Below are 17,104 nucleotides of genomic sequence, written 5' to 3'. Positions count from 1 at the left end.
CTGCCTTTCTCCACTCTTCCGCCCAGCTTCCGCCGTGAAGGCCTATGAGCTAGCAATCAGCTGGCAGCCTGCAGGTGACCCAGGCAGGAAGCTGGAGAGCTGGTCTCTGGGGACCGGGAGGGAAGAGACACCTCTGCTTTTCTGGAAGCAGCCAGGATTGCTTGCCCAAGGGAGCCGAGAGCCCCTATTGGGAAGCCTTTTCCTGTCACTGGCATCCAGAGCCCTCCTGACACCCTGGCGGCCATACTGTCCCCCTGGGGACACTGCATCGTCTGCCTCCTCCTTCCCTGTGAGGGAGGCTGGAGCTCCACTCCTAGGTGGTTAACTTGTGACCCGCGACCAGTGTGAGCTGATGACAGGGCCAGACAGAGGACAGGTCTGGGCAGGCACTCTCCCACCCAGACCAGGCCCTGCCCCAGTTCCACCAGGGAGCAGCCAAGAGCAGGCTTGTGTAGGCCCCTGTCAGGAAGCCCGGGCAACCATTTGGGGGGTGCAGAAGCCCTGTGGAGGGGCAGGCACACCCAGTCATCTCTGAGCACTGCAGGGCTCACTCCCGAAGAGCGGGGAAACTCTGTTTGTTGGCGGCCCACCTTTGGGTCTGCATAGTCGTATTTCCGGCTCATGAAGTCTCCAATAAGTGCCTTGTCCTGGTACACCTCGGCGAGGCAGACCCTGCAGAGAGCAGACGGGTGTGTGAGTGGGTCGGAACCAAACAGGCCTGACTGGCATCCGCTCTGTTGTCTGTCACAAGGATGGCGGCGCTGAGCTCACACAGCTGGTCTCAAATCATGTGGCAATGTGGCACACTCCAATCAGAACCCAGGACAGCCTGGCTATGCTGTGGGCTGAGCCCAGGAGAGTGAAGGTGCAACTGGGAGCAGCAGGGGATGGCTGGAAGCATGCATGGCCTCCCTCCCGGGGGGGCTTACTTGTAGTTCAGGTAGGCCTGTGGGTTCTTGACGATGTAGCGAGAGCGTCGCCCCACCGAATGGGATGTTTTATCCAGAGACTCTTCAAAGGTGTCGTGCAGAATGTCCCGCACGACCTGCCAGGGGACAAACGGGCCCTTCACCTGGATCAGACAGAGTAGAGACAGGTGGTGATTGTACCGGAAGCCCACACTCTCACGGGCGCGCAGTCCCTTTCCCGGCAGATATGTGGCGCCTGCTCGTGGCTGAGGGGCAGGGACAGAGGAGCCGCCCCAGCGCCAGCATCCGGCCAGACAAGCTGCCTTCCCTCAGTGTCGGGTGCTTGAAGCGGCTGAGGGCAAATGAGGGGGCTTTTGAGCGTACAGAGGTGCTCAGCGAGGGGCTGTAAGGGAGGCGTGGGACCTGGCGGGAGTGGGGTGCACTGTGCCAACGGGGGGTGGGGAGTGGCGAGGTTGGCTCAGGAAAGCAGAGCTCAGGGGGCCTGGCAACCTGGCTTCAGAAAGAAGCGGCCCCCAGATGCCAAGCCAGGCAGCGTTGGCCTGGCATCCCCGGCGTGCGGGCCGGGTGGGAGACACGGCTGTTCCTCCCATCTGTGTGGTGACAAGCGCACCACTGGGCGTCAGCCAGCATGCCCCATGCGGTGCCTGGGGGCAGGGGTGAGTGGCCCCAGTAGCCGTGGTGCGGGGCGGGGAGGGGCGGGGGAGGGGCGGGGCAGGGCTACCTTGGCATTAAGGACGTTGCTGGCGATGCGGCAGAGCATGAGCAGCCCGTCCTCCTGCGTGGACCAGGTGACGCGCAGCCGCGTCATCCTCTGCAGGGCGCTCTGGTCGGCCTCGTCGTGGTAGCGCAGCCTCTTGTTTTTGGCCTCTGGGGTCTCTTCTGGAGAAACGGGAGGGGGGGCTGGAGTCGCCACTGGGGTGGGCATGGGAGGCAGTGTTCCTGCCCCACTGGGAAGAGTCCCTGTGGGGCCCTGAATCTCACTGCTCTGGCCAGATGGGGGCACACCCCAGTTGAAGGAACATGTCTCCACGCACAAGGACCTGGGTTTGAGGCCCCCACTTCCCCACCTGCCGGGGTCTCTCTCCATCTACCTTCCCCTCTCAGTTTTAACGGAAACAAGCAAACACAACAGGGACGTCATTGTTCTGGAAGCCAGAGCCATGACACACAGAAGACCCCACCACCACCACCACCATCACTAGCTGGTCCTACCCCTTGTCAAGTCTAGTGTCTAGTGTCAAGTCTAGGCTGGGCACCTTCTGTTGGCTGCCTGCCCATCTCCAATCTTTCTGGGGGGTGGTGTGTGTGTGTGTGCGCCCAGTCCTCTGAAGCTGCCTGCACTGAGGCTTATAAAACAAGTCTCAGACACACTGTGGGGCAAGGCCTATCCCACCTGGCTGCCGTGAGGCTGGTAGACACTGAGCACAAACAGCTCTAAACAAACGCCAACCGTCAGGAAACTACCATCAGGGAACAGCCACGACATGTCAAGCACCGGCTTAAGCTGCGCAATATTCCTGTGGGAAGGCTGCTGCCACTCCCTGTGCTTCTCGGCCGAGGACACTGACACACAGTGAGGTACAGCTCCCCCGAAGTCACGCACACAGTCACCAGGCTGAAGATAAGGGATTCAAACCCCAAGCCACTCACTTTCCAAAGCCGCCTCCCCTCGGGAGACCTTCTGGTGGCAGCTTCAGGAGGCAGACGCCATACGTTATTGCCAGGAAGATATTAAAAGGCAAACAAACAAAAACACCACAGGGTTTTTTGGCTAGCAGTGAGGGTTTGGGTTGTTTTTCCTTTCACTGGAGATAAAACTAGGAATTTTGAACTGAGGAATTTTGCTGACATGGAAACGCTGGCTTAAAAAGACAAGGGCCTGGGAGACCGTGCAGACATAGTACACAGAACTTGCACTGAGAGGTCTCGGGTTCAACCCAGTCCTCAGAGCTGAGCAGGGCCCTGGCCAAACGAAGCACATGAGCAGACTGGGAGGTGGAGAGAGGGTTGGTCTCTCAGCCAGAAAGGTTGAAGTTCCAGCCTGACATCACATATACCAGATGCTCTGGTTGGCGCCGTTTTCTCTCTCTCACATAAATATTACATTTATCTTAAAAGTACACCAAATAAAAGGCAGAGAGAGCCTTTTATTTGTACACAGACATGGCTAGAGTTCCTGGGGTTGAGTCTGCACGGGGGCCGTGGACCCCTTGAAAACCAAGCCGCCGCTGGCCAGCACACACCTTTCCTCTTTCTCTTCATCTTCTTCACCGCCGGGTCCTTGAGGACTTTGAGCCGCTTCCGCCTCTGGTTCTTCCCCCCCTTCACCTTCTGGTTCCGGTCCTCCGTGGGCTCGCGCTCCAGCTCCACCTCCACCTGCTCCATCCCGTCGGTGCAGAGCTCCCCAGGCTGTGCGTCACCCCAGGCCTGCGACCTGTCGCCGCCTGCAGGGTGACGGTGGGAGTGGGGTTTCCCCAGGGGCCGGGCTGCGCCGACGAGGGGCCGCCTGTCTGCCTTGGGGTGAGCACACATACCTCCTGCCGCGCTGAGCGGCAACGAGCGCCTGGCCAGGAATGTCTGCAGCCTCGTGGTGAAACCGTTCTCTGCCGGGGGGTTGTCCTGAAAGGGGGGGGCAGCACAGTGAATGGGTGTGCATGACGGGCACGGGCACCTGTGTTCCAGAAAGACATCTGGATATCGTCTCCCCGCCTCACCCCCAGGTCACCTGACCCCCCATGTGACCTTTGGCCCCCAGACCACAGAAACCAGAAGGCGCCAGGAAGGTCCTGGTGTCCCCATCACACAGCGGGAAGGCAGCACCTGCCCCGGTTGCAGCTTGAGCTGGAGGAGAGGGGAGAGGTGGGGAGGGGTGGGGAGGGGTAGGGCCCTGCCCACCTTCTTGCCCTTGTTCATGATGTAGTTGGTCCAGATCCAGTTGCGCTTCAGATGGCCGTAGAAGCTAGAGTCCAGCCCGGCGGCCCCCAGTCCATCCCCGGGGATCAGGCCTTCATCCACCACCTCCCGGCTGCCCCTGAGGAGACGGGAGAGACAGAGGGGCTTCCTGGGAGACCAAGTGGAGCCGTGAAAGGAGCAGGGGGCTTCTGTAGCTGGTTCCCACCTTCCCCCCAAACACTAGGGGGCTGATGTGAAGAACTCTTCAGACCCCTGCTTTTAATGTTCGCAGACTGCTGTATCTGTGTTGCCGCCACTGCTGAGCAGTGCTCCAGGCTTGTCAGAAAGACAGAGAGGGAAAGAGACCACAGCACCAGAACTTCCTCCAGTGCGCAGGACTGGGGCTCAGACCTGGGCAACACACCATCCAGGTGGGCTATTCTGCCAGCCACAGTGCTCTTCCTGCAACGCCAGCAGAGCTGCCAGCCTGGCGCCCCTGCCCACAGCCCCGGGCGGGCACGCACGTGGTGTACTCCAGCCCAGCACCCGTCCCCAGCCCCGGGCGGGCACGCACGTGGTGTACTCCAGCCCAGCACCCGTCCCCAGCCCCGGGCGGGCACGCACGTGGTGTACTCCAGCATGGCGCACTTGCGCTCCAGGTTGTGCTTGTCGATGGCGTTCTCCTGCTCCTTCTGCAGGTTACCCTCCTCGTCGCTGCCCTGGTCCACGTTGCTGGTCTTCTTGCCCCGCGGGTAGCGCACGATGCCTGTGGAAGCAGACAAGCCCCGTTGCAGCGCCTCCTGCTGGCAGAGGCGCCTCAGGTGAGATGCCTCCGTGTGGGGGTCAGCAGGAGGGGTCACCGCACATAGATGGGGACACTGGGGTGGTCCCGTGGAGCTGCTGGGAGCCAGCGTGAAGAAGGGGGGTGCTGTGAGGAGGACGCTGCCCAGTTGTGATGGCAAGAGCCAGCCTCTGGGCACTGCACCCCTGCAGTCTCTCTGGCCCTGCCGGGCCCCCAGTGCCTGCCCAGTGTCAAGGGGACTCCAGTGTGGCCAAGAATTATATTCAAGAGTTAAGCAGGTGAAGGGTCTGGCAGTTTGCAGCCAAGACCTGAGGAACACAGGGTGGCAACAGGCTGAGGATGCTTCTGGGCGGGACACACACACACACACACACACACACACACACACACACACACACGTACGCGCATGCACAGCAAGGGGGCCCTTTCCTGCTTGAGAGCAGTGCAGGACGTTACTATGATATGGCGCTCTCCCCCTCGGTCCTCGGGCAGAACCTGCTCAGATGTTCAGTGAATTAATGCCTGAATCAGCCCGATTAATGGACTCAATAAACCTCCCATTTCTGCTCCTAAACAGGAAAGAGAGATGGAAGTTCACCTGCCGTAAGCCTGAAAAACTGTGGTGCAAATAATACACCGGTTCGCAAATTTTTATCTCGGTATAGCATGCAGGAGAATTGGAGCACTTTAAGAATCAGGACGGGAGAAGCCTGGCTCGCAGCTGAATGCTGTTGGTCTGGGAAGCTCATTCTCCAGGTCCTCTAAAGATTCCCAATCCCAGGCAATAGCACAAAGGGTTAAGCCCAGGTGGCACAAAGCGCAAGGACCGACAGAAGGATCCCGGTTTGAGCCCCTGGCTCCCCACCTGCAGGGGAGTTGCTTCACAGGTGATGAAGCAGGTCGGCAGGTGTCTGTCTGTCTTTCTCTCCCCCCTCTGTCTTTCTCTCCATTTCTCTCTGTCCTATCCAAGGACGACATAGGGCAACAAAAGGTAAAACAAACAAACAAACAAAAAGATTCCCAATCTCAGTGTGAGATGACCCTGGTGCACGAATGATGTGACTGGTCGCGAGAAATCCAAGTGTGGCCTCATCTCTGTGCTGTGGCACAAGGAGGACAGGCTTCCTGCCCTGGGTGCAAACCAAAGGTGACAGACACCCTGGTCCTCATGGGAGAGGCGGCAGGGAGAGAGAGGCTGCAGCCTGGCCCGGAGCAGGGGATGCAGGGCTGGAGCTGCCAAGCTGCCTTGCGCTAACCCTCCACTCGCTTGACGGACAGCGTTTTATTTCCTCACTGCAGAGGCCTCACCACTCTAGGGTGACCTTCAGCTGCACAGACGCTGGAGGGGCTTTCTCTAAGAGGGGACATTGAAGCGGGAAGGGACGGCATCAACTGACTGTGGTCAGGGGCCACTCCGGGGAGAAGAGGACGAGACGGAAAGCACCCCAAGTGTCTAGCCGTTCAACGCGTCCTCCGACTCTGTTCCCCTGTCCTCAGTTGACCTGTCTCCGACACCAAGCGCCTCCCAAGCTCCCTCTCCACACGGAAGCCAGGGCGAACTCTGACACACCTTTTGGTCTTGCTTCTCTTCCCTCACAACATCCGACAGTGCTCCCAGCTCTCGAAACCGACCCAGACTCTTCCTGTGTCCCCTAAGACCCCACCCCCACCCCGCCCGCTCCCTAACTCCTCAATCTCACTCACCACTCTGTCCCCACCCACTTGGGCGTCTGACTTGATGTTCGCTCTGCCTGGAAGCTGCTGCCCCCGGCCCCCAACACACACACAAACCCCCGTGGGCTAGGCCTGGTATCTTCTAGCGAGAGCCCCGCAGACCAGAGGAAGAACCTTGAGCAGAGAGAGGCGCTAGGTACCTAGCGGGGTGTTGAGACAGATGCACTGCAGGTCGAACCAGTAGTTCTCCACGTCCTGCATGGAGTTGAGCACATACAGACGCCTCTCGAAGGGCCGAGTGCTGTGGGCCAGGTTGTAGTGCGGGTCACAGGTGGTGGTGTCCAGGATGACCGCGTTCCTCTTCAAGTAGATGAAGACCTAGAGGGAGACCCGGGCGGGCAGGATGGCGCCTCGGCATCCACAGAGGAGGGGACAGGGGCCTGGAAAGAGAGTGAGGTGGCCGGGAAGACTCTCGGGCCACGCGCACTACCTGGTCTTTGTCCTGAAACTTCTCCGTGGGGCCGAACTGGAGCAGCCCCATGTAGCACAGCCGCTGCAGGCTTTCCACCACCGAGAAGATGTAGCGTCTGGAAAACAGGGGCGTGTCCTCACAGGGGGGCTGCTGGGCCGACGAGGGCTACTCACGTCTCACGCTTTCCGGCTGAGGGGACCTGGAGGAATGGCCCAGGCCTGCCACAACCCTGGGCCGATGGCCCCCAAGGTGAAGGAGCAATGATCCCACCTGGGTGCTTCATTTAGAAACCAAAGGTACCATCCGGGAGGTAGTGCAGTGGGTAAAGCACTGGACTCTCGGGCACGGCATCCAGAGTTTGATCCCCATGTGCCAAAGTGACACTCTGACGCTCTCTCTCTCTCTCTCCAGATCATTTTCCCCCCTTAATAAAAGACACTGAGAAGAGCCGGACAGTGGTGCATCTGGTAGAGTACGTCACCGTGCCCGAGGACCCCGGTTCAAGGCCCACACCTGCAAGGGGAAAACTCCAAGTGGCGAAGCAGGGCTGCGCGTGTCTCTCTCCCTTCCTCGCTTCCTCCCCTTTCCTCTCAATTTCCCCGTCTCTATCCAAAACAAAAAGTGGGAACAGTGAAGCAGGAGCAGCGCCCACAACAAGAGCCTCGCGCAAGCTTTCGCCCGTTTTCCGGCAGAGAAACCCTGGGGTCAGAGACACATGGGCAGCCCATACTCCCCTGGACCTGCTGTGCGTGGAAGACTCACAGCTGGCTGGACAAACGAAAAGCCCGGGTTTCACAAGCTGGGGGGCCGAAGCCCTTCCCCCTCCCTGGTGAACCACCACTCAGGGGCCTGCGGGGGCCCCGGTGCCGGTTTGAGGGCCTCACCTCTTGTAGAGAAGCTGCTGCCGGATGTGCCTGGGGAGGAAGCGGATCAGCATGTGCTTCCTCAGAGGGTCGCTGAGAAACTCCTCCAGGTTGTCCACCTAGGGGTGGGGCCGGGGATCAGCTCGCCTTCGCTCGCCTCACCTCCTCTGGGCTCTGGTCTCTGCCAGCCTGCCCCTGGCCCTCTCCAGGCCTTCCCCGTGTCTCCTCACAGCCCTCCAGCCCACCTGCCAGGCATTTCTCGGGGTCGGTGGGCAAATACGTGCGTTTGTGACTCAGAGAGGCTTGAGAGGAGGCACAGTGGGTAAGCACGGGTCTCTCAGGAACAAGGTCCCGAGTTTGACCCCAGCACTGCAGAAGCCACAGTGATGCTGGTTCTCTCTCTTGATACACTTATTATTATTATTATTATTATTATTATTATTATTATTATTAGCTAAATCAGATAGTGTGTTCATAAGGAGAGCATTTGGGAGCTGCCCTCAGATATGTCCACTAAAAGAATTTTTCATCAACGTGTCATTTATAGGACCATGAAATTAAAGATCCCTCGGACAGTGCTCTGCTCTGTCACAGGCACACATGTGGCCTGGCCCCACCGCACGTAAGAAAGCTTCGGTGCTGTGGTCTCTTTTCCTCCCTCTCTCTCTGCCTTGTCTTTATACCTCCAGCAGCTGTCTGTGTCTGTCCGTCTAGTGACTGACGGAACGAGAAGTGCAAGTCTTTCTCTTCCTGCCTGCCTGCACCCACGAGCGGCTGAGCGCGGCCACCCCTCCCCTCCGGCCATGGCGTTGCCCTACCTTGTAGCTGACTTGCACGATCTGGACGAAGATGGAGAGGGGCAGGCAGAGGAGCAGGTCGCTGACCAGGGCCCAGCCGTAGCCAAAGTCCCTGTGGATGGGGATGGGCGGGACGTAGCGTGTCCAGGAGGCCTCGTCCACGTACACTAGGAGAGGAAAGTCGAGTCAGCCCGAAGGTGAGGCCCCCACCCTAGAGGAGGTGTCCCTGAGAGGCGTTGCTTCCCGCAGCCCGGAATCCGCCAGGAAGGCCAGGGGAGACGGGGACCTGCTTTTGTGCTGCTGGGGGCGGTGTGGAGACAGGAGCCGCGCCCCCCCCCCCCCCCACTCTGGTGTGACTCCGCATGGTCCCGCCGCTCACCTTTCTCTGCGGAGAGATCCACGTCGGTCTCCCGGGGGAGCTGGCCGGATGGGTCCTCGAAGGAGGACTCCAAGTCGCTCCCGTAGGAGGGCGGGACCCCCGACTGGCCCTGCTCCGGCCTGCCCGCACCCCTCTCAAAGCCCAGCCGCTCGGGCGTGTGGCTGGCGGGGTGCCCGTAGATGAGGTACCACAGGAACATGTGCACCACCCGCAGGCGCGGCATCTTGGGCAGGAAGCCCTGAGATCGCCCGAGTCCAGGAACTGAGGTGAGAGGGGAGAGAGGGCGTGAGCCACCCTCATCCAGAAACGATCGAGGGGGATGGCAGGTCTGGCATTTTAGCAGAACCGACCGTCAGCTATTTCTTTTTCTTTCTTTCTTTCCTTCCTTTCTTTCTTTCTTCCTCTCTCTCTCTCTCTCTCTCTCTCTCTCTCTTTCTTTCTCTCTCTCTCTCTCTTTCTTTCTTTTTAAACTCCTACAGGGTTATCGCTGGGGCTCAGTGCCGACACAGGAATCCACCTCTCTGAGCAGCCTTTTTTCCCCCTTTGATAGGAGCATTGAGAGGAGGGAGGGAGATGGGTTGAGAAAGAGAGACACCTGCAGCACTGCTTCACTGCTCACGAAGACGACCCCCCCCCCCACAGGTGGAGGCTGGGGGCTCAAACCTGGGTCCCTGTGCTTGCTATCAAGTGTTTAAGCGGGTGCACCACTGCCCGGCCCAGCTATTGACTCTGTAGAGCAGACACAGTAACAAAACACCTGAAAGGACCCCACGTGTGGAAAAAGCTAGGAAGGAAGGGGAGGCACAGGGTGTGGGGCACGGCTGTCACTTGTTCCCACAAACTCTCAGTGCCAACTCAGGGTGCCCGGGAGGGACCCGGGGGCTGAGCAACAAGGTAGGGCAGGGAGGAGGGGCATGCGGGGGGGGGGGGTAAGCCAAGGTGTGACAGAGATGGGAACTGTACAGGGTATCCCCAAGTCTGGGTGCTTTCCTAGTAGCTTATCACTGTCACAGAGAGCATGTCCCTTGGCTTTCCCCAGAGAGGAGATGGCGCGGAGACAGGGGAGCAGAAGGGCAGGCGGAGGCCACCACGTGGCTCGGTGTTGCCCGGCCCACAGCGGAAGCCGCATGGCCTCCTTACCTATGACGGGGTTGTAGTTCTTCAGCTGGGTGATGCCCATCTTCTCATCTGTCTTTTTGGCCCGTCCGCCTTCAGGCTTGGAGGAAGCAGTGGTGGACTGGGAGGTATCCAGTTCGCTCATGCCCTCTTTCTCCTGACTCTCGTCCTCCTCCATCTCCTCTGCGGGCACCGGAGGCTGGGGAACCTTCACTCTGTGGTTGCAGCATGAGGTTGGCAATGAGCGGGAGGCCGAAGGACTTGGTTCAAAGGCCTCTGCCCACTGGCCCGAGTGGACCAGGCACATGGACATTTGGGGGCAGGTGTGGCCTGTGGTGGCCTCCAGATCACCATGTCCCCTCACCCCACAGGAAACAGGCATCTGGTGTGCAGCTGACCCAACGTGCTGGGTGCTCTGACACGTTTATAATTGCCAGACGTGAGGAACCTGACGTGGAGTCAACTCACAAAGGCTGAGAGATGTGGCCAACATCCCTGCGTGAGATCAGGCCTATGAGAACCGTCCCCCGGCCCCGAGTGCTCTCCCTGTTCAGATGCACACAATCGGAGGCAGTCTCAGAGAGGCGACTGCACTCACCGGGAGCCGTTATGAAACGGAGCGGGTCTCAAACACCGTGGGCCAGTGATGTGGCGCGTCCTAGCCACAGTCAGAATGGGGCTAAGGCAGTTAGGAGCGTGCACGCATGTGTGTATATCTCCACAAAGAACCCAGGAACTGAACCAGAGTTAACTCACTGGATAGGACACTGCCCACGGCCCTGACATAACCCCAGTCCAGGCTGAGCCCTGGCACCACGTGGGCGGTGTTAGGGTACCGGGGGCAGCGTCTTCATCTGAATGAGGATTCCGCCCGGGAGTGGTGAGACTTACAGACACTCACAAGGATCCAGAAACAGACCCTTAGACTGGGGGGGGGGGGGGGGGGGGCAGGGTCAGGGTCTGTTTTCACCAGTCAGCCCGGTGACCACCAACCTCTGGTGTCCCTGCAGGCTGCCGGGGAGCTGGTGCTCGCACTTGCCTGTTGGCTGTGCTGGAATTGGAGATCCGGAAACGGACCTGCTCGATGGCGCTCCTCACGAGAGGGTCATTAGGGTCCATGGACGGGTGCACCACCAGGTCCACCTGTGGGGAGGGGGATGGGAGGGTGGGTGTCATGAGCGGCTGGGCTCTGCAGCCAGCAACCTGCCGCCCCGGGGAGGAGGGATGCCTGCCAGGACAGGGTCTCTGCTGCTCCGCCAGGTGGCATAACCCAACCCCCCAGCCACAGCCGTGGACTCACAAGGAACACAGCTGGGTAGCCTTCCCTCAGCACTCAAAACACTGCAAAGACAAAGCACCCCATTTCTCTACTTCCCATAGCCACGGGCCCAGTCAACTTCCTGGGGACCCCCGGCCAGGCAGAATGTAGCAGTAGGGGCACACGGCTGTGGGTGGCGGTGGCTGATCAGAGACAGTGTAATCCCCATGGCCCGTGCGCTCTGGGGCGGATACGTAACGCTGAAGTGTTCCCGTGGACAGGCCAGAGGGGCAGAGCCCTCACCCCCACCCCCAGCCCCAGCCCCGGGCACCTCCATCTTGGGGTGTGTGTGACCTTGGTGCTTATCTGATGGGAACCCACAGGACAGGGGGCGTGTCGACTATCTGGGCCAAGTCGCCACCTCCCAGGGCGGGAAGCCCTTCCTGCCTCCAGGTAGTCCCCACAATGCGAACAGACAAAGGACCTGCTCTGGAAGGGCAGCAGAGAGCAATGGGCTGGCAGGGACTGGGAGGAGGGCTGGGACCAGGGGATTGACACACTGCAGTAAGAAGTGACAGAAGCTGCCAACAGGGAAGAATACCTAATTGTGTTTCTTAGGTATTTCTCTCCCTCTCCCCGTGTGTGTGTGTGTGTGTGTGTGTGTGTGTGTGTGTGTGTGTGTGTGTGTGTGTGTTGTTTTTCAAATTTCAAGTGTCTCAAAAAAAAAAGATCAAGTGAAGAGCAAGCCAGGATGCCCTCACCAGCTTATTAAGAAAATAAACCCTCAAAGTGGAGCTGTTACGGCCCAGATTTCTACTGTAGCTGGTGAAAAGGGCAGGCAATTACCAGCGACTGTCCCCACAGCCCCACCCCTCTGGTCCCAGGTCCCAGCTGGGCTCTCTCAAATCACTCTGACCCCAAAACATTCACACCTTCAAATGTGCGCACAGCCCCTGAGCTCCTTTACAGAAGCAGATAAACGGAGAGGGAAGAGAGAAAGGCTCTTGGTGGTGTATTCTGACTGAGCGGCCACCACCCTCCCCTCAGGACACGTTTGCTGGTGTATTCTGACTGAGCGGCCACCACCCTCCCCCAGGACACGTTTGCTCTGCACTCCGAGAGGAATAAGAAACAAAGGGTCCAGGTGCTCTGTCTGAAATCCCCACTTTCTAAGGGATTCCTCCCAAGGCTCTCCTGAAGCTACTCTGCTGCCTTAACTCCTTCTCGCCTGGCCAGCCACAGACCGGGCACCCCGCCATGAGATCCAAGCACAGCAAGCCTCTCTCCTGCTCCTGGTGCTCACGGGAGGCTGGGCTGACCCCCGTCTCCAAAACTGGGAGGGAGAACGGGAAGTTCTGAGTTGTTGACGGCAAGAGGGCAGCAGGGACACGGCGCCATGAGGTGCCATGCGGAGCCAGGCAGGACGAGGCTGGCTTGGTGGGCGTGGCGAGGGCCCCTTGCCTTCTTCTTGATGCCGTCCTGGATGACCGTGGTCCGGTACAGTCTCAGGAGACCCTCCTCCGACAGGTTCCGCACCAGGCGGACGATGGACTTCTTACAGCACTTGGTGGACACGCCTTCTTGCTTCTCCTGATCCAAGATCATTTTCTGAATCCTGGGACATCAGAAAAGCAGCCATTCATGTTCCCCACCTCAACAGAGAAGGCCTTTCTCTACCCAGGCAAGCGAGCCGTGCCTGAAAGCAACTAACAGAAAGCAGAACTAGGGGGCACGGGCACAGCCCCTTGAAGGCTGGCTTAAGGGGCCAGGCGGTGGTGCGCCTGGTAGAGATCACACGTCACATCATTCTACATGAGGGCAGGGGCAAGTTTCCTGAACAATGCTGCAGGTCTCTCTCTCTCCCTCTTTTGTCTCTCGCCCTCTATATATAAAAAAGAAAAAGGCCACAGGGAATGGGGGCATTGTATAGGCATGGAGCCCATCGATACACCTGATGGCAAGAAAAAAAAAAGTTGACTTGAGATCAAGAACAATCCCTCTCCGTGATAAATAGTGCCAGCCAGTGACAAAGGCACTGTCGACAGCAGCATCAAATTCTGAGTCTCCCATCAGGAACTCAGACTCTGTGTTCACTTAATCTCCATGTCTGTCAGCACGGAGCTGAGGTGCACCCCTGCTCACTCACGTAGCTGTCTGCACTGACACTGACTCCAGTCACAGAAGGCACCAGAGACAGCTCGACAGATTCCTCCCCGCACAGAAGGGGAGCCAGCCAGCCAGAAACAGCACCCCGGCCCTGCTGAGGGACTTCCTGTCCTTGGTGCAGGGCAAGACCCCGAGTGGGCCAGAAAGGCCACGGCTGAGCAGGGAGGCACCATAGCACATCTCCCAAGCTGGTCTTTCCTCTCACTTAGAAGCCCATGAGGAGGGGACGGGGGCTGGGTGGTGGCGAACCTGGTTGAGTTCCCACTTTCTAGTGGCCCCAGTCATCTAGAAAAATCTTCAAATTGTCCATCTCCAAAAATCTCTCCCTTTACACTGTCTGAACTGGAAGACGCTTTGAAGAGGGTTAAACCGGGAACAGCTGCTGGCTATGATAACATCACCCCAGAACTCATTCTTAACCTGGGTCCCGCGGCAAAGAAGTGGCTCGCTTCATTCCTGTCCCACATCTTGGAATCTGAGTCTATGCCCAAAGTTTGGCGTCGTGCGAAGATTATAGCGGTTTTGAAACCAAAGAAAGACCCAACACTGGCCGCCAGCTATAGACCAATTTCTCTCCTCTCCGTGTGTTACAAACTCCTTGAGAGGCTGCTTCTGTCATGTATTTCTCATCTTACAGAGAAATTCCTATCACCCACCCGCCCAGGCTGGTTTCCGCCCAGGAAGATCTACCTGCGAACAAGCCCTGGCCCTCTCAACTTACATTGAAAATGGATTCCAGAAGAATTTAAAGACGGGTGCTGTCTGTGTTGATCTCACAGCAGCCTATGACACGGTCTGGCACCGTGGTCTCCTAGTCAAGATCTCAAGATGCCTGCCTCCATGGGTGGCCAACACTATATCGTTTCTTCTCCAAAACAGAAGTTTCCGGGTACATCTGGGTGACAAGTCTAGCAGATGGAGACTTGTCTCAAGTGGCCTCCCCCAGGGCTCTGTTCTGGCTCCTACGCTATTTAATATTTACATCAATGACCTCCCAGAAACTTCTTCAAGGAAGTTCATCTACGCCGACGACATCTGCTGTGCAACTCAGGCATCCAAGTTCGACATCCTCGAGGAAACACTCACGAAAGACATGTCTCTGATATCTGATTACTGTAAAAAATGGCAACTAATCCCTAGCACTGCAAAAACGGTATCATCTGTTTTCCATCTACACCATGCCTCGGCCTCGCGTGAGCTTAATGTGCAGCTTGGCGATACGAGAATCCGGCATGAAGCCCAGCCAGTCTATCTTGGCGTTACTCTCGATCGCACTCTGTCATTTCACGAACATCTCATAAAAACTGCAGCAAAGGTGGGCGCGAGGAATAACATCATTGCAAGACTGGCCAGCTCCTCATGGGGCGCGAGCGCTTCCACACTACGATCATCCTCTCTGGCATTATGCTATTCCACTGCAGAATACTGTGCCCCAGGATGGTTCTGTAGCCCCCATGTCCACTTGGTCGATTCCAAATTATATTCCTCCATGAGGATCATTTCTGGAACCATCCGTTCCACCCCGGTTCCATGGCTGCCAGTTCTTAGCAACATCGCCCCGCCAGATATTCGTCGGGATGCGGCATCATCTAAGTTCATTTCCCACGTCTACGCTCGACCAGACCTGCCAATATACGCGGATATCTTCGCCCACCCTGTCCAACGCTTGACGTCTCGACACCCAATCTGGTCCCCTACGCCTACACTGAACTTCTCTGTTCCAGACTCTTGGAAACAGAGTTGGCAGTCAGCTGAGGTCAAGAACAAACACCTCATCACAGACCCCTGCAAGCGTCAACCCGGCTTTGACCTAGCACGTTATGATTGGGCCCTCCTCAATCGCTATCGAACAGGCCATGGCCGGTGCGCCGCTATGTTCCATCGCTGGGGAGCCAGAGACGACCCGAACTGCCCCTGCGGCTCCAGACAGACTATGACCCACATAGTCAACGACTGCCACCTCTCCAGATTCAAAGGAGGTCTCGAAACTTTACATCAGGCTCAACCTGACGCTGTTGACTGGCTACGGAAGAAGGGCAAATGCTAGAAAAAGAAGTGGCCCCAGTCCCCACCTGCAGAAAGGGAGGATTCACAGTGCTGAAGCAGTGCTACTCGGTGTCTCTCCCCCTCTCTACTCCCAAATTCTGTTGTCTCTACCATGACGGAGGAGGAGGAGAAGAAGGAGGAGCCACTGCCACCATGGACTTGCCCGCCCACACCACAACTCTAACTTCAAGGGTGCAGAAAAGCTCCACGTGTCTGTCCCTTCTCACCCCACCCCATGCACTGGCTGGGGTTTTCAAATCACAAGAACTCTAGATTCTTTTTGCCGGGAAAGGAGACCACAAGGATCTCTGTGGTGGAAGAAGGCTCATCCCCGTGGTCTGTGAGCACGTGGCCTGAGACGTCCTGTTGGGGGGTGGGAGGGGGCTGGACGGCTCCTTACGTGAACAAGCTCTCAATCAAGCGGAGGTTGGTGACGGCTTCTATGATAAGGTTCCTGCGTTTCAGCAGCCGGTAAGTCTCGTGGGGCTTGTCGGGGCCAGGGCCGTGCTTCCCAGCCTTCTGTGAGCCACCACTCTCCTGGAACAGAGAGCGAGTGCACAGGGATGCGGGGGCTGTGTCCTGCACCGGGCATCCTGCTCTCAGGAGTCCGTTCTGGGACTGAGGGGCGTCTAGAGGACGTTCGCCTACAGAAGATGCCACCACCACTGCCTCAATGCTTTCAAAACAGCAGGCACCTCTGCCGGGGGGTATGCCCAGAACTTTGTGAAGAGTGGCTGGTAGCTACTCCAGAACCTTCTGCAGAAGCGGAGAGCAACCACCCCAGTTCCCCTTGACTCTCCTCAGTGATGACAGGACAGAAACTAGCTCCATGGGGGAGGACTGCACGCCAGTCCCTCATGCAGGTTGTTTTGTCACTGATGAGAAGGGGTGGTGGGTGGCGTCACCAGAGCATCGCTGTGACATATTCAAAGCCGGGGACTGAACGCAGAGCCTCATGCTTGAGGGTCTCCACCCAATGCACCACCTCCCAGACCACAATCCTCTTGGGCTTTTTCCACCAAGAAATGACAACCACCTTGTAGTTGGTGGTCTCCTACCACCTCTTTAATACTGTGATGGGCAACTAGAATTCGCCAGAAGCTTCTGATCCAGTGTTGCTGTATTTCACGCTCACTCTTCTTTAGCTTACTTACTTACCATTTCTCAGACAGAGACAAGAGAGAAATCCAGAGGAAAGGAAGAGGGTGAGGGTGAGAGGCGCCTGCGGCACTGCTTACTGCTCATCGAACAGCCCCTGAAGGTGGGGACGGGTCCTGGTGCATCATAACATGTGCTCTCGACCAGGTGTGCCACCACTCGGCCCCATGATCAATTTTTTTTTGTGGCGTGTGGTTTCTGGCTTGTCCCCCTGGCCCGGTGGACATTTCAGGCTGGGCAGTGCACTGAGCAGCACCACTGGCCTCCACCCATTCAGTGCTGGTGGCACTGTCTCTCCCCAGAGTCATAACCCTCAAGATGTCTCCAGACACTGGCAAAGGCTCAAGGGGCCCAGGGTGCCCAAGGTGAGGGACCTATCTACACCAGCTGTACTGAGCTCCCCGGGGTCAGCTCAGGGAACAGGAGGTGACAGTGGGTAGTGACACGCGGTGTGAGGACCAGCCTGCAGGTGACTCTGGAAGGGCAGGGCAGGGCAGCATGGGGGGCAGGCACAGAACGACTGTTGCCCCCTCCCACTGGGCACCTGGCAGG

At 58.0% G+C, this 17,104-nt stretch overlaps 1 protein-coding gene across 2 annotated transcripts in view; it reads right to left on the bottom strand.

Moving 5' to 3' along the window:
* GTF3C1 (general transcription factor IIIC subunit 1) overlaps positions 1-17,104 on the bottom strand; it is a 48,522-nt gene that overhangs the window by 9,329 nt on the left and 22,089 nt on the right. For both annotated transcript variants that reach the window (XM_060172748.1, XM_060172750.1), the window contains exons 11-26: positions 15,795-15,931; positions 12,644-12,797; positions 10,964-11,067; positions 9,949-10,139; positions 8,809-9,069; positions 8,451-8,596; positions 7,654-7,751; positions 6,788-6,884; positions 6,498-6,675; positions 4,446-4,587; positions 3,825-3,960; positions 3,464-3,548; positions 3,173-3,373; positions 1,651-1,808; positions 930-1,072; positions 591-672 (exon numbers count right to left, since the gene is read on the bottom strand). In XM_060172748.1, coding sequence (XP_060028731.1) covers positions 591-672; positions 930-1,072; positions 1,651-1,808; positions 3,173-3,373; positions 3,464-3,548; positions 3,825-3,960; positions 4,446-4,587; positions 6,498-6,675; positions 6,788-6,884; positions 7,654-7,751; positions 8,451-8,596; positions 8,809-9,069; positions 9,949-10,139; positions 10,964-11,067; positions 12,644-12,797; positions 15,795-15,931 — 2,313 coding nt within the window. The remainder of the gene's footprint in view (positions 1-590; positions 673-929; positions 1,073-1,650; positions 1,809-3,172; positions 3,374-3,463; positions 3,549-3,824; positions 3,961-4,445; positions 4,588-6,497; positions 6,676-6,787; positions 6,885-7,653; positions 7,752-8,450; positions 8,597-8,808; positions 9,070-9,948; positions 10,140-10,963; positions 11,068-12,643; positions 12,798-15,794; positions 15,932-17,104) is intronic.

Source organism: Erinaceus europaeus, chromosome 15, assembly GCF_950295315.1.
Source record: "Erinaceus europaeus chromosome 15, mEriEur2.1, whole genome shotgun sequence".
Classification (NCBI taxonomy): Eukaryota; Metazoa; Chordata; class Mammalia; order Eulipotyphla; family Erinaceidae; genus Erinaceus; species Erinaceus europaeus.
Note: the sequence above shows the minus strand (reverse complement) of the source record. Positions and strands in the feature narration are given on the sequence as shown.